Here is a 14,178-nt window from a genome sequence, read left to right as displayed (position 1 = left end):
ACACGAAGGACTCAAATTGCAATATTTGTTGTTACCTGACCTTCCCAATTATATTCTGTTAAATATGTAAATAGTTCATTTGCAGTTCTGTACATACGAATTTGCTGAAGCAGTCTATGAGGAACACTTCCAGGGGGATGCTTGTACCTTTGTTCTCCTGTGGACCTATGAGAGCTGACTCAGTGGAGGGGTTTTGAATGCAGCTGAGAACCCTCCCTGCTTTGGCAAAGCTTCTTAGGCCAGTTCTCAACACAAGATCTAAATGGGAAAATAATTCAAACTTCTAGCAGCAGAATTACGTAAAAGCTGAAAAGTGAAATGATAAGCGAATAAGCATCCTTGCTTTGGTTTCCTTCTTTTAGGCATAAGTACTCTTTTTCAGCTCTCATTAATGTGACTCATTTTTTAAGAAGACAAAATTACCTGAGGTTAAGTAATGACAACATTAATGTTAAAATCCACTTTTAAATCTCCTCCCTTTGAATAAGAATAAGAAACAAGGTCTTTAATTACCATGAAATGATCACACATTGTTTCTTGGATAATACAGCTTCAGTTTGTCTGATGAGTTATGTATATACTTGACTTTTTCTAGTATTTCTTGTCATTCTTACATTATTTTCATTCTTATGACTCATTTATCATGATCATCAGTGCTAAGCAGTTGCTTGAATACCAGCTTGTGGGGATCAAGGCCCTTGCTGTTCTCTGGGACCCATAACTTGGCTTTTGCACGTGGAGAAAAACTTCTGAATGGGAAAAACCCAGGGTAGACCTTCTGGGTTCAAACCATGCCAGTGCTAAGGGCATAGAGTGGAAAAGAGATCTGTCAGTAGATCACAGGTGTATTTCAGTTGTCCCAGGCTGCTGCATTAGACCTAAGAAGGAAAGTGTATGGAAGACTTCTATGAAAAATCTCCTGGAAGATTTTCAAAATCTGATAGGACAAAGTCCTAAGCAAACAAGTCTTACTTTAGGGTAAAATATTTCTGTAATAGAAGTTTAGATTAGAGAACTGCCCTCATTCTCCTCACACCAAGGTCTCTTTGAAATTGAATCTTTCTATGATTTTATGAATTCAAGTCCTGGTTACATTTAAACATTTGCCCAGGATAGCTCTTTGTTAGGACATCAGCTCTAGCCTATGAAACGAAGCCCTTGTTTTTCAATTGCCTTTTAATGCTTTGTATAGCACAGCAAGTGAAGATACATTTGCTCTCCTCTTCATTAATCTCTCCTCCATGCTAGCATTTCACCACTCAACATATAATTCAACTTTTCTTCAACTGGAGGCCAACATTGACTCCTTGTGTGCTTTCTGGAAGGTGCCCAGGCAGCAGGGAGAAGACCATATCTGACAGCATGATGTGCATGGAAGCAAACAAATTTCCCAGCTACAAACAAGTTTTCTGTGGAGAAATGCAGCTGAGATGGGAACACCCAAGCAGGGTGACAGGAGTCATTGGAGAAAATCACTGACTGCAGCTCCCCAAATCCAGCACCTCTTTACTTCTGGCCTGAAGGTGTGAGAAAGGGAAGAAGCAGCTGTACTGTGTGGTTCTGTTTGAAATACAGAGGGAGCGAGGTGATGGAGTAGGGAGGATGGGGAGCCAGAAAGACAAAAGGAAGATGAAAGTGTGGGGTAGTTTATATATGGGAATTTGCATAGGGGATGGACAATGTTATGTGTATTTGGGGAAATATCATTGTATGAGCACATATGAAGGAAAGGAGTCAGATGTAAGGAACAGCAAAAAGCCCCAACAGTAAGACCAGTATCAGAGAAAATGGGCTCTCTTCCTTACCTGTTCACACTTATCCTAAGTTTGCAGGAGAATTTTCAGTCTGATTGGGACAAAGTTCACACCTTGCTGCAAGCAAACAGGGACTAGAACAGGGACTGTTGTGAAAGAGACCTTAAAAACTCTAAACCTACACAAAAATCAGTCCTGGGACCTGTTTTTGTTTGCTAATGTGTCTCCTTTATTAAGTAATAATAATTTAATTTGATAGCCTATTAGGAGTGCATCTAGAAGGAACTGCTGGCTGCCCCTTATTGAGTGTTTCTATGCTTCTCTCTCACAAGAGGGTGAGTTCTGCACTGTAATTACTTTTCGTAAAATAAACAAAGCAAGCTACTTGCAATTAAGAGCCTAGTGCTAAACCCAGGATTTTCCTAAGGCAGCCTTGCAGTCCAAATACCTTAATTTCCACTGGCTTGTGTTTATCTGTGCTTCAGGGAATATTTAATCAAGGAAAAAAAACGTCTCTCATCTATGTCCCCATTAATTCAATGCAAGAATCCATAATTTTAACAGAAACTTTATTTGTACACGTGGAAGGCTTTGCTTTTCATAACAGGGAGATCATAGAAGGGGAGAAATTGTCAAAGCCAAGGGTGAGGGATGAAGTGCTTGTAGTGCTTATTTCTAGACTGATGTTTTTCTTCTCTTCAGTGTCTTCCTCCTTTTCCACCCATGGCTAAGGAGAAATACAGAAAAATTGTGAGGACAATATAAAGCAGAGTTGCAGTAAAGGAAACTATACAGACTGTACAAGCATTGGTTAAGCGCCTTCCCAAGTCAGAAATCAAAGGTCTCTGTTATTACTTGAAAGACAGTTTTTGAAATTAAGAACTTCAATCCTCTCTCCAATGCTCTTCCTAACCCCATAGGATCCTACTAACACCATTTGCATCCTTACTGATGCATTCAGTCTACGAATAATATAGACTAGGCTCTTTCATAATTCGGTCTGTTTTATCTGGGTATGTGTTGATTTAACCTGGCAGAGTGATGAGGGAGATTTCTGTTGTTCTCTGCTTTGAGCTGGTAAATTCAGGAAGATTCCTGTGGTTTTGATCCAATGAATTTCCTTTAAAGGAAAGAAAGCTAAGCTGTTCTGAAAGGCCCCAAGAAGTACACTAGACAGACTACCTGTCTGTCAGTATGATAACTCCGTTCTCATGTTTCACCCACTGTTTTCCCCACTATATCTGCTTTGTATGTTCAAGAGTGGTTTAATCCTAAATTTATGATTGAAAAAGAGCTATTGAACTGCCACTGTGGTGCTGATTAAAGCACCATAATCCAAAAGCCCATTGAGCTTTTTTTTCTGTCACTGTGTTTCAGATTTCTGTCTTCTGTCCACTCATACCATTGCAAGTTTGTGGCATAGTTATTTCCACTAATTCCCCAGTTTCATCTTCCCACTAAGTTTAAAGAAACAAAAAGTACAAATACTGCTTCAAATACAAAGCAGCCACTTCTGTCACTTGCATCCCTTCATCTAGTAAATGTACAGCGAATGAGCTGAAATATTGCTGACTGCTCAGAAGCCATTTGTTAATTCATCTTTATGGAGAGGACTCTCCCTTACCGATGGATGAGACAGTGGCAGTGGTGCCGCCCCTGGGAACTCCACCCCCGTAAGCTGTGGCCTCCTGGGACATCGTGCTGGAGGCCCTGGATCCACCAGAGATCCCACTGCTGGTATAACCTGATGAGTGGGTTGTGCCTCTGGCACCTAGAACAGTTACAAAGGATATGTTACTGACGAAAAAAGGAAGGAACCTTACAGGACAATTATAAACGACTGTGTTTTAGAACAGTTCAATGCTAGCAAACGTATCAAAAGACAAGGCGATGGCTGATTACTTGACTTGTTCTGTCACTGCACTGCTTTTTAGCTGCCACCTTGGGGAAAGGATATTATCAGTGCTGTTGTGGAGTTCCCAGAACAAAAAATTCTGTGGCTTTTGCACAGACTGTTTTTGATAAACTTGGATCTCCAAAATAGTTTCAGCACAATTTGCCTCAGCTGAAATTGCACTTTTTTGTGGAGCTGCCAGAGGACTGTGGAACAAACTCCTGTAGAAACTAGGAATTGTTGCACTTTCTGTTCCAGATGATAAACATGTTCTTTTCACTTCACTTTCCCTCACATAAACCTGTAATAGATACCTGTAAAATTAAAGTGCCACAAGTTGTGGTAGCCAGTGGCAAATTTATATGTGTATCTTTGTCTCAGTCTAAATAAGCCCCAAGCAAAACATTCCTTTGCAAACTCTTCTTCTCCTGGGAGAAGAGTAAACATTAGTGACGACAAATGTTAGTGATAATGCTTAAAGCATTCCTGGAGGATGCTCAAATATTTTGGTGATGAGCTTGTTATAACATCTCCTGTAAAGTGATCCTGAACAATACTCATGCCCCACTGCAGAATCAGCCGCTCCTTCGAGCATGTTTGTTCTGGGGGGAGGAAGGGTTACAGTCTGAATGAAAAGGTTAAGAAGATGTGTTTGGAGAGATTTCAGTGAGCACCTGCGGAAATGAAATCAGGCCCTTTTAGCTCTCAATCAGGCAAAGAATGTGTGGCAAGCTCTCCTGCTGCAGGGAGCCAAAGCTCACACCTGTCTTGGCAATGTTACAGAGCTAGCATTTCCCACATGGATAAAAGATCTTTTGGAGTATCTCCTGTCGGCATGGCAAAGGTTTCCTTGAGTCATGCAGATTTGTCTTCACCAAAATGGTGGTTTTCATAAAAATCCATAGTTAACTCAGAGGTTGTAAGAATAAAACTGGGTGCGGTTAAATGCTCATTTTGCTTCTGTTTCGTATAAAAATTCTCAGCACATAGAGGGATAGAAATCTTCAGTGTTTTCGTTTAGAACTGACAGCTTCATGCTCTCTGTAGGGCACCTCCACTGAAGAGTTTCCCAGTGGTTATGAGCGTGCTGTACCACCCTGATCTGTAACAGAAGGCAGCTTGTGCAGCTGACTAACACACGACTACAGTGAGCAACTGGCACCTCCTGCATACCAGGATTTCTGCTGCTAAGGCAGCGTGGTGCCCGAGAGCAGCTCTCCTCTCTGCTTTTCACTCTCTCTGACCCCCTCCTCTCCTGACTTTCTCTCATATTCTGTCCCTTGGCTGCTACTGTCCCTTAAGCTCTTTCCTACTGAATATTTAAGAAACGCTATTTAGCAACCTGAACTCACAGATCAAATAATGCAAAGTGAAAATTAAAAAAATGCCTCACAGGAGTCACATGTGGTATGTCTCTGAATGACCCTTATGTCACCTATTCCTTCACTGTTTAGAGGGCCTCACTCCATGAAAAATATTGGCAGCAATGTAAGTCATATCTTAAAAAAAAAAAAAAATCCAACTTATTTCCTTTCAATCAAGCTTAACACACTTTTTGCTATTAAAAGATGGCCTGAATCTGGACCCTGGCCAGCTCACCTGGTCAACCACCCATTTTATGGCTGAAGAAGTCATTCAGCTCCATCCTTCAGATTTCTACCTGCTGATTATGGAAGTAGTAGACCAGTGGAAGACCAACATGGCAGAGATGCCCACCTATAATCAGCCTGCTGGCTGGCACACCTTTGACACATGGGATGTGTGGGGCTGAGACTCCGAAGGCAGAAGGGGTTTAGAAGCCTCTATCCAAGGTCAGAGAGCTAATTACTAAGCTGCTGGGTAAAGCAGGATTGCATGGGGCACTCTGTTCTGTGGAGTCATGCCTGTTCAGAGGACACCTGCTGAATCAGGTCACACGGGCAGGTCTGGCAGGGATAATACCTTGTGCACAGATCCCTCGAGATCTGGGGTTAAACAAGTGCCAAGCTGGTAAGAGTCATCAGGTGAGGGACTGCTCTGTGCCAGCAGCAGAACAGCAAATACCTGCAGGGTCAGCTCATGTGAAAGGCAGCTATGCCTTATTTTAGTACTTAGATAGGGGCTGTCAAGGACGTGTATACACATTCCCTTCATGAATTCATCTCTTGGACTACAACTAATTTCTCTCCTCTACAGAGTTTGCATAAGGTTTTAGGTGTTCTCCCTGTATGGATGAGTGTGAGAAAAGAGCGAGGGAAATCTGATCATTTATATGAAATGTAGCTACACAGATCATGTTCTTGCAAAAGTGCATCATTGCTTTTTGCTACCATGACTCTTCATATTATTGATGATTCCTGGCAGAAGAGAGACAGCGCAAACTTCAGAAAAATGCTGTCCAAAACCTCATGAATACCACATAAATATATGTTCATTCATTAATAGCATATAAACATACAGAAAACACCCTCAATAATATCCCACTCACAGCACACAGTTAAACAGAGGAATCTTGTTTCTTCAGTGCCATACAGGAACGTGGGGGAGAAGAGATTATTTGGCAAGCTCATTTTCAAGGAGAAACAGCTGTCTGACCCTATGCACTAAACCACAAAACCACACACACAGTCACACCAGAATTGCTCATACCCAGTTCCTGGAGAGTAGAAGTGGGGCCTCCAGAAGGCACACCTCCCCCAGAGGCTCTTGCTTCTTGGGACATCAGTGATGAAGCAAGGGATCCTCCAGTGATCCCAGAGGGAGTGAACCCAGCGTTGTGGACGTTCCGGTCAGACATGGTGCCTTCTACTACTGAGAATTCCAGTGAAGCTGCTGGAACTTCCAACTCAGAGGCTGCTCAGCCCATCTTTTTATACTCTCTCCAGCTGATAGTGGAGAAATGAAACTGCTGCTAAGGTAAGGGAGAATAGAAACTGAAACTTATTCTCAGCCAGGAAACGAAACTGAACTTTGTCAATAGGCTTTTATACTGCTGTTGCCAGGATGGAATTCAGGCAAACCAAATAATTTCCTCTTGTGATACTAAAAGAAATTACTAGTGCATGATTCACTGTTTGGCAACTGATGCAGCTGAAAGCTTTCCTCCTTCACCCTTTTGCACTGAATTGTGTCTGTAGAAGGTACTGTCTTGTTTCAAGAATTCATACAGCTCTGAGTAAAGACAAGAGACAAAAAGGCAGTAAAGTGGTGGCATGCAGAGACTTCAGGTGGGTTGGTTATCACACCCAGAGTTCAGCTGTGGTACAGCTACCCCTGAAAACACTGGTCTACACAGAGCTGGAAATCAGAACCCAGCTAACAGTGGATGGTTGGAATTAATTTCTATATGAAGGAACCATGAGGGGACCTTGAGTCGTATGAGCAGATTGACACAAATGCTTTGTTCTCCTTCATGCAAGTCCCTCTAAAGCAGAGCCTCTGTCTTTAATGAACAGGCCTTTGCAAATGGCACACATGCCTTTATCACAGCTTAGCCAGGAGTTTAAAAAAGGCTCATTAAAAATCCATGGACCTCCCTTAGGTAAAGAAGAATATCTGATTTGGTCATACTACCAGAAGAATGACTCTCAAAGAGGAAATACACAGAATAAAACTGTAGTGTTTTCACAATAGTGCCATATCTATATCTTGTACATGGTGGGTTATAGAACAAAGGATATGAAACATCTGCTCCTCCCTTCTTATATGTGCTATATATCTGAGCAGTGGAATATCTGGCCTGTGTACCCCTAAGCAGCTGTGATCTTTTAATTCTTTCTTTCATTCAACTTTTCTTTAATTCATATATGTTAGTTTTCTTTAATTCTAATGTCAGTTATTTTTGCTTTCTACTCTGCTTGCATTAGGTCTTCTGTAATTATGATGCATCTTTAACCCCATAATTTCTTAAGTTCCTCATTTATCACTTTAACTACTTGATGTCATAAAATATCTAAAGTTGAGGCTTAAATGCAAGTAAAATTCCACGTAAGACTAGGATAGTGAATGCTACAGGCCTTCTTCAAAGTCACAATAAAACCAAAAATGTCAGGTTCTTTGTACATATTGCTGCAGATCCCTCCTTCACAAATGGTGAAATCTTTTGCTTTATTAATATAATTAATTTCATATTACAAACAGTCCATTAGGAAATGATGGTAAAGTCTGGCAAAGCCATGGAAAATGAAGGTTTTACAATCTGCAGACACTCTATATGAGGTGACATTTTACTCAGTCCTAAAACACAAATCATAATGGATACACACAAAGTTGTTTAACTAAAAATAATTACAACTAGAAATAATAAAAGTTTATTGCCATAAAAAGTCTCAAGGCAATTCAAATTGGCAGAGACATCAGAAAACAAGCACAGAAAGAAGAAATTACTAGAAGTCTCATAAAAATAAGATGAAGTAACTCAGTGTAATAAGGAAAGGGAAGCCACTGGAGGAATTCAAGGGAAGGCTTGGACTTGCCTCTACAAACTTGCCCAATGATTGGGACTCTTGGTTTAGTCTGTTTATCATCTCTGGACCTTGCTGTGCCCTGGCAATGTGTGCCATTGACATCACAGCCTCCAATTTGGAGAGACACAGTGTCACTGCTGAAGTGGGACTGGGAACATGAACATAGTTCTTGAGTCTGCAGCTTCCCGTGGTCCTCTCTCTCCATTGATTCTTCCAGAAAGGTGTTTTTCTCCTCTCACTGAGCAGCTTTGTGCAAGACGTTTTCCTAAATGGTTCCCTACCTTTTTTTCCTCTCTTTTTTGGTGTGTGTGCTTTGTTTTACTGGCATTTGCAGTTAGAAAGGGTAATTCCCAAGATATTAGGATGTAAAGTTAATGTTCAACTGTGTTTTCAGGGTGACAGGCACAGAAGCACTCAGGCAGCTGTAAGCCTTTGTGGACTATTTGCCAAAATCCAGCAGTCATACTTTAAGTGCTAAATGGATGAAACTTCTAGTTAAAGTATGGAAAGAAAAAACCCCAGCCCAACTGGTTTTTATCACAGAGCTTGTCATTACAACAGTAAATTGTACCTGGGAGAATATCTGGGTAAATTAGCTTCCCCATTCCAGAAACTGAAAATCATAGACGAGGTGAGTAGTGTGAGCTGACCTGAAAATCATCCCGTAGCACTTCTAAGCCTGAGAGACCAGAGAGTCAAAGCCATGAATACCAAGAGCATGACTGCCTTTATATTCAGTGTCACTGCAATTTCTGTAGCCTTAGGTGCTGGAGCACTTAAACACAGCTAACAACAGCTTAACTCTCTGAGTTTCAAGTAGAAATAAAACCCATGGGTGTTAAAAATCTAGATTATGTGCTCTTCGAAAGGAAATAAAAAGCCAAAGGCTGGATTGGAAGTAGTCTGAAAATTTGAGTGGAGTGGTGAGCATTCTTCTTTTATTAAAAAAAAAAAAAAAAAAAAAAAAAAAAGGAGGAAAAATAGGCTAAGAAACATCCATCAAACAGACCAACGCAATCAGATGTACAGGCAACTCTTCTATATTTTGCTTGGAAGGACCTTAATCTCTTGTGTTTGTGGGTATAAACTGTAGTGTCTCTTTGGTAGGTTTTCCTTGCAGTCCCCACTAGTGTGACACTCAGAAATTTACCTCACAGTGAAGCTGGGCAGCTGATCAGACACATTAATCTCTGCTTTTGGTAGTCACCTTTTTTATTTCAATAACATGTTCATTGAAGTCACTTTTTCATAAACATTTTCCCATAAACCTCTGTTTCAAAAGAGATTATTCAAACAGCTTTTAAACAATTAATCTTTTGAAGGGTCTAATTGAAGGAAATAAACCTGTAGAGAATCTGACTGAACCAAAGATCTTCAGCATCCAAGATTATCTATCTGTCACCCTCTGACCTATTTCCTTTACACTACTTTTTAATTTTTGTAGCAATTATAGTGTATATGGATAATACCTATTAGCATATTTATGGTCATTGCTTCATATTTATTGTCTGCACAACTCATTAATCTTCATCTAGTGTGTGAGGCTGACAGCTCAATCTATTTTGCAATCTCTGGGCAGCAGCCATATCCAAAAAGCTTTTGTTTCCCTGTAAATAAACTGTGTTCAGGACCAGAGGACAATGGTACATCATGGAGTGATTGACACAAGCCATGGCTGCTAATCAAAAGTAGATTTTATTACCAGCTGAGTCAAGTGCATTATGGGGCCATTGTTCTAGCACTGTCAGGGCAAGAGCATACGTAGTCAGTCACCTTCTCAAGATGGGTTGATTGTTCTCCAAGATTAGACAGAGTTGCCTTATTATCCATCCCAGACAACAAGGCATCTCACCCAAACAGACGCCTTTACAGAAACTGCCTGTACATTGAATTGATTTGAATTGCTAATGCATAATCTGTCCAGCACAGATGTGCAATGAATATTTGGATGTTGTTTTGCATGTCAGTTGAGAAGACTGAATGATGAGGTGATGATCGTTCAGTGATGGGTACTGGACATTTGCCAACAATTGAGTTTGAGCACTTTCCCTGACAGTAATCAGATCAGCTTCCAAAACGTCTTTTCTTCAATTCACTGACAATTTATGTTAGAAGATAATGCAACTCTCTCACAGTTAACACAGTTGGCAGCAATTTGCATTTTTTTCATATAATTAAATTTTTCATTTCACCCAAGAAGAAACACATGCAAGCCGCCTATAACCGATATAGATATTCCAAGACATTTCCAAGGTATCTCCACCAGAATAAGAGGCCATCTACATAGGCCAAAAGTGGCAAAACTTGTCACAATACAAGTAGCAGTAGCTTTATTAGTTATAAGGCTATATTTGCTGTGAAAAAATAGCAACCTTGCTATCAAGCCTTATTAGGTAAGGTCTCCCAAAATACCAGTTAATGAAATTACATTTAACATATTCCATCGTTGTGCTTAGTGTAAGTCAGCAAACACAATTATCTGATTTAAAAATTCTCAGTGTCTGTGAGGATTTACATAGTGTAAAATGAGAAAAGAACCCCACAAAACTGATATTATGATATCAAGGGACTGATACGAGCTCACACAGTGACATCACATGACTCATGTGAGTGTGAAATAGGTCTTTATGTAGTCATAATCATAGAATGATACAGAAATTTAGGTTGGAAGCTAAAAAGATATTGTTAGCTTACAAAATCTGAGGATTGTAGGGACACTTCTCTGATATCCAAGAAATTTTACCTTCTAACTTTATTTAGGTATGTGTCTAATGAATCTCTAATCATATAAGCAATCACTTCTCCTTGGGAATACATACTAATGCTTCTCAAGAAGTTCTAGAGTTCTTTTTAGAATATATATTAATTATTACTTGGTCTTTATCTGTCTTTCAAATGTAGAGATGAGTACTCATGAGTGTGTAACATGGGGAAGAATCCCTTCCTTTAACTTATCCGTCTTCTACTAGCCAAATTTACTATAGCTAGGAAAAGACTGGGAAGCAATTGACCCAGAAGTTTTATAGCCAAGGTCAAAAAGAAGTTTACAGGTAAGTTATATATTTTCATACTCATCCTTTTTCAGGATTAGGCCCTGTGTGTCTCATTTGGATTTTTATTATCATTTTCATCTGCCAAATGCAAGATATCATCATCCCTGCATTTGTTACAGATGAAACAAATCACAAAATTGCACTGGTGGATTTTTGGGGGAAGAAAATTCTAGTTTTGAAAGTTTAAATTTTGTGTGCTATTAAAAAGAGAACTAAACACATTTAACATCTATATGCACTGCATACTCATATCAGCTGAAATTCTGTGGAATTTCCAGCTAGAATTCCAGAAAAAAGCATTTGAACAAGCAGCCTGAGAAGACTAAGTTTAGGCCTTAAATGGAGTTAGGTGGCAAAAATGTTATTATTAATGTCCACTTTGTGCCTCCAAATTCTAGCCTGTGCTCCTCAGCAGAGATCCTCTGATTGGATCATACCCCAAAGTGGCACCTCTGCTTTTGACTTCAATATTATATTGAAGAGCATAGTCACTCTTGATGTTGTAGTTTATGCCAGGACTCTACTCCATTGTCCAGACACATGAAATGAGACCCTGCTCAAAGTAGACTCTGGGAAAGAGGGAGTAGTCCTGCCTTGAGTGCTCAAGCTCAGAGGATTCACCCAGATCAGGACTCAGCCTTTCAAGAGCAGCACTGTAGGAACCAGGAGCGGAAGTATCACTCAAACATGGAGTTATGTCCCACTTGTTCTCTGCCTTCAAGGAAGCCTTCATTATTACATTGGGCTTCCCACTGATCCTTTAATTTCCTGTCCTGACCTGCCACATGCCTTTGACAGACTGAAATGGATGCTTAGGCATCATTCTCAAGGCTCTAAGGACAGTGGTACTTGGAAAATGCCATGGAATAGCCAGTGCTAATGTTCTGAGCAGAAAAATATTTTTATTCCAAGACCATTTAACACAAGCCATTATTCCTGCACTGCAGAGCCTTTCCCTATGTTTAAATGTTTTACTATACAAAATATGGATATTTACTTCAGCTAACAAATAAATATCATCAGCAGGCTCTTTGATTTTTTGAGCCTGAAAACGGAGGTAAAGATGAGATGTTCCTTTATATATTATTCTGTAAAACAAAATGCATACGTAAGTGACAAAACCGTGTCGTCTGCCAAGTTAGAGTTCCATTTGACCTTGAGGTTGCAGTCTTCCCATGCACACTTATACCAAAAAAACCTCAGGGTACAGAAATACGGACTACTCTGGCCTCTGGGAAGGAAAAGAGTCTCAATCAGCTCATACAGACTTCAAGATGTATAGATTTGAGGGAAAATTTTAAGTCTTTCTGAAATATAGGAAGCAGGTTCATGAAGGTAATAGATCAAGTACACAAGCCACAAATAAGTTATACCCCTCTCTTAAAGGAAAAAAAAGATGATATGTTTTTCTGGAAAAAATTTGTTGAAAACAAAAATAAAATGTGAAGCAATAGAATTCATGGCCAAAGTCCTATTATTAACAACACTGAGTTCTCACTGCTATTCAAATATAACAATTGGTGCCTTAATAAAGCCATTTCAAAACACACTATCTTCAAACATTAAGTCTGTGTAAGTATGGGCACCTTTTCAAGTTCACAGATCCCACATGGATAAATGAACAGTGTGTACTCCAGGAAAAGTGTTGAGCAGTTCAGAACAGCTCAGGTCCCTCAGGGCAGCTGCTTCCTCAGCCAGGGAACCTATCCAGCAGATCCCAGGGCAGGCCTGGTGGGTTCACTCCACATAGAAGCTTCTGGCAGAGGAAGGAGGAGGAAAAAGCATCTGTGGTGCCTACCATCTCTAGTCGAAGCCTGAGGACATTCATTCCATGATGGAACTGGCTTACATGACTTGCCAGATCTCTTCCTGGTGTCCCAGACTGCAGCCTCTACATCCAAGGAATGTGCTCAACCATGTGAGTCTGTGGTCAGCATTGCAGGGTCCGAGGAACAGAAACAAAGCACTGTTTTCAGAAATGAAAGAGCAAGACTTGTCAGAAGACAGAAGCTGGGCACAGAGAGCTTAAAATATATGAACTTCTCCTTGCTTGTAAGTTGAAGAGAATATTATTTTCCTGTTTCCAGGAGATGTCTGAGGTCATATGTACTATGCTACTTAGGCATTATGTTAATAAGCATAGTATAAGCATTTAATAAAGACAAAGGGGTTTCAAACACTAGTACAAGTGAGTACCTATGTAAGCATAATTGCTGGAAATTCTTTACAGTGCTTTGAAAAGGAATTATTGACAAAGTGGTCAATCTATTACATAGGCGAGGTCTCTGAAGGCCAGATGTTCTGATTTACTTCTCAGTTCCAGCTACAAGATATGTGGACGGGTTTCAGACCCTGCTTAAAAGGACTGAGATGCTTCCTTGGAAGAGCAATGAGCGGCTGCTTCTTTTGAATTCTTCTAGGCCTTAACAGCCTGTTTCAATTAAGTGAAACCTATTATTTTCTGTTTATTGGATTTTTTTTTTTGCATCTGGAGGATGTTTGGATTTGGCATTAATCTTCTGGTTTGAGAATGGAGGCTACAAATGTAGTACAGCATCTGAGATACTGTAAAGGGTAAAAGCAGTGTGAGTAAGGATGAAGTAAGAAAAGCACAGAGTGAAAGCCCTCTCTGGAAAGACCAGGGAGCACATCCACTTGGCAGCCACACCTTGGTCCGTGGAGCAGAACAAAGCAATCAGCACTACTCAGCATGGATTTGCCAAGGGCAAATATTGTCTGTGGCCAACCTGACTGCTCCCTGCATCAAAGTGTCTGGTATCCCAAGTGCCATGGAAGCTTTTGTAACAGAAAGAAAATAAAATTTTTCAAAAACCACCCAGCTGTTTTTAAAGAAGCTTGCAATTGTGAACAAAAGAAAAAAAACTGCGTAATCTCCAAAGTATTTTGTGAAACATATCTGTCCATGGATAAATGCCCTGAAACAATAGTGCCTTCAGCAATTAGGTAACTTTCCTCATAACAGAGAAGCCTGAAATCGTCTGAACATCACCCATTTATGACAACATGATGCA

The 14,178-nt window shown here is 40.2% G+C and overlaps 1 protein-coding gene across 1 annotated transcript; it reads right to left on the bottom strand.

Moving 5' to 3' along the window:
- Positions 1-2,306: 2,306 nt before the first annotated feature.
- Positions 2,307-6,539, bottom strand: LOC136366704 (interferon alpha-inducible protein 27-like protein 2). Its single transcript, XM_066327969.1, has 3 exons — positions 6,277-6,539; positions 3,379-3,525; positions 2,307-2,481 (listed from the first exon to the last, which is right to left on the bottom strand). The coding sequence occupies exons 1-3, from the start codon at positions 6,422-6,424 to the stop codon at positions 2,453-2,455; spliced, it is 324 nt and encodes a 107-aa protein (XP_066184066.1). The 5' UTR covers positions 6,425-6,539; the 3' UTR covers positions 2,307-2,452.
- Between the last annotated feature and the right edge of the window lie 7,639 nt (positions 6,540-14,178).

The sequence above is a fragment of the Sylvia atricapilla genome, chromosome 1 (genome assembly GCF_009819655.1).
Source record: "Sylvia atricapilla isolate bSylAtr1 chromosome 1, bSylAtr1.pri, whole genome shotgun sequence".
Lineage (NCBI taxonomy): Eukaryota > Metazoa > Chordata > Aves > Passeriformes > Sylviidae > Sylvia > Sylvia atricapilla.
This window is presented reverse-complemented; position numbering and strand designations above follow the sequence as displayed.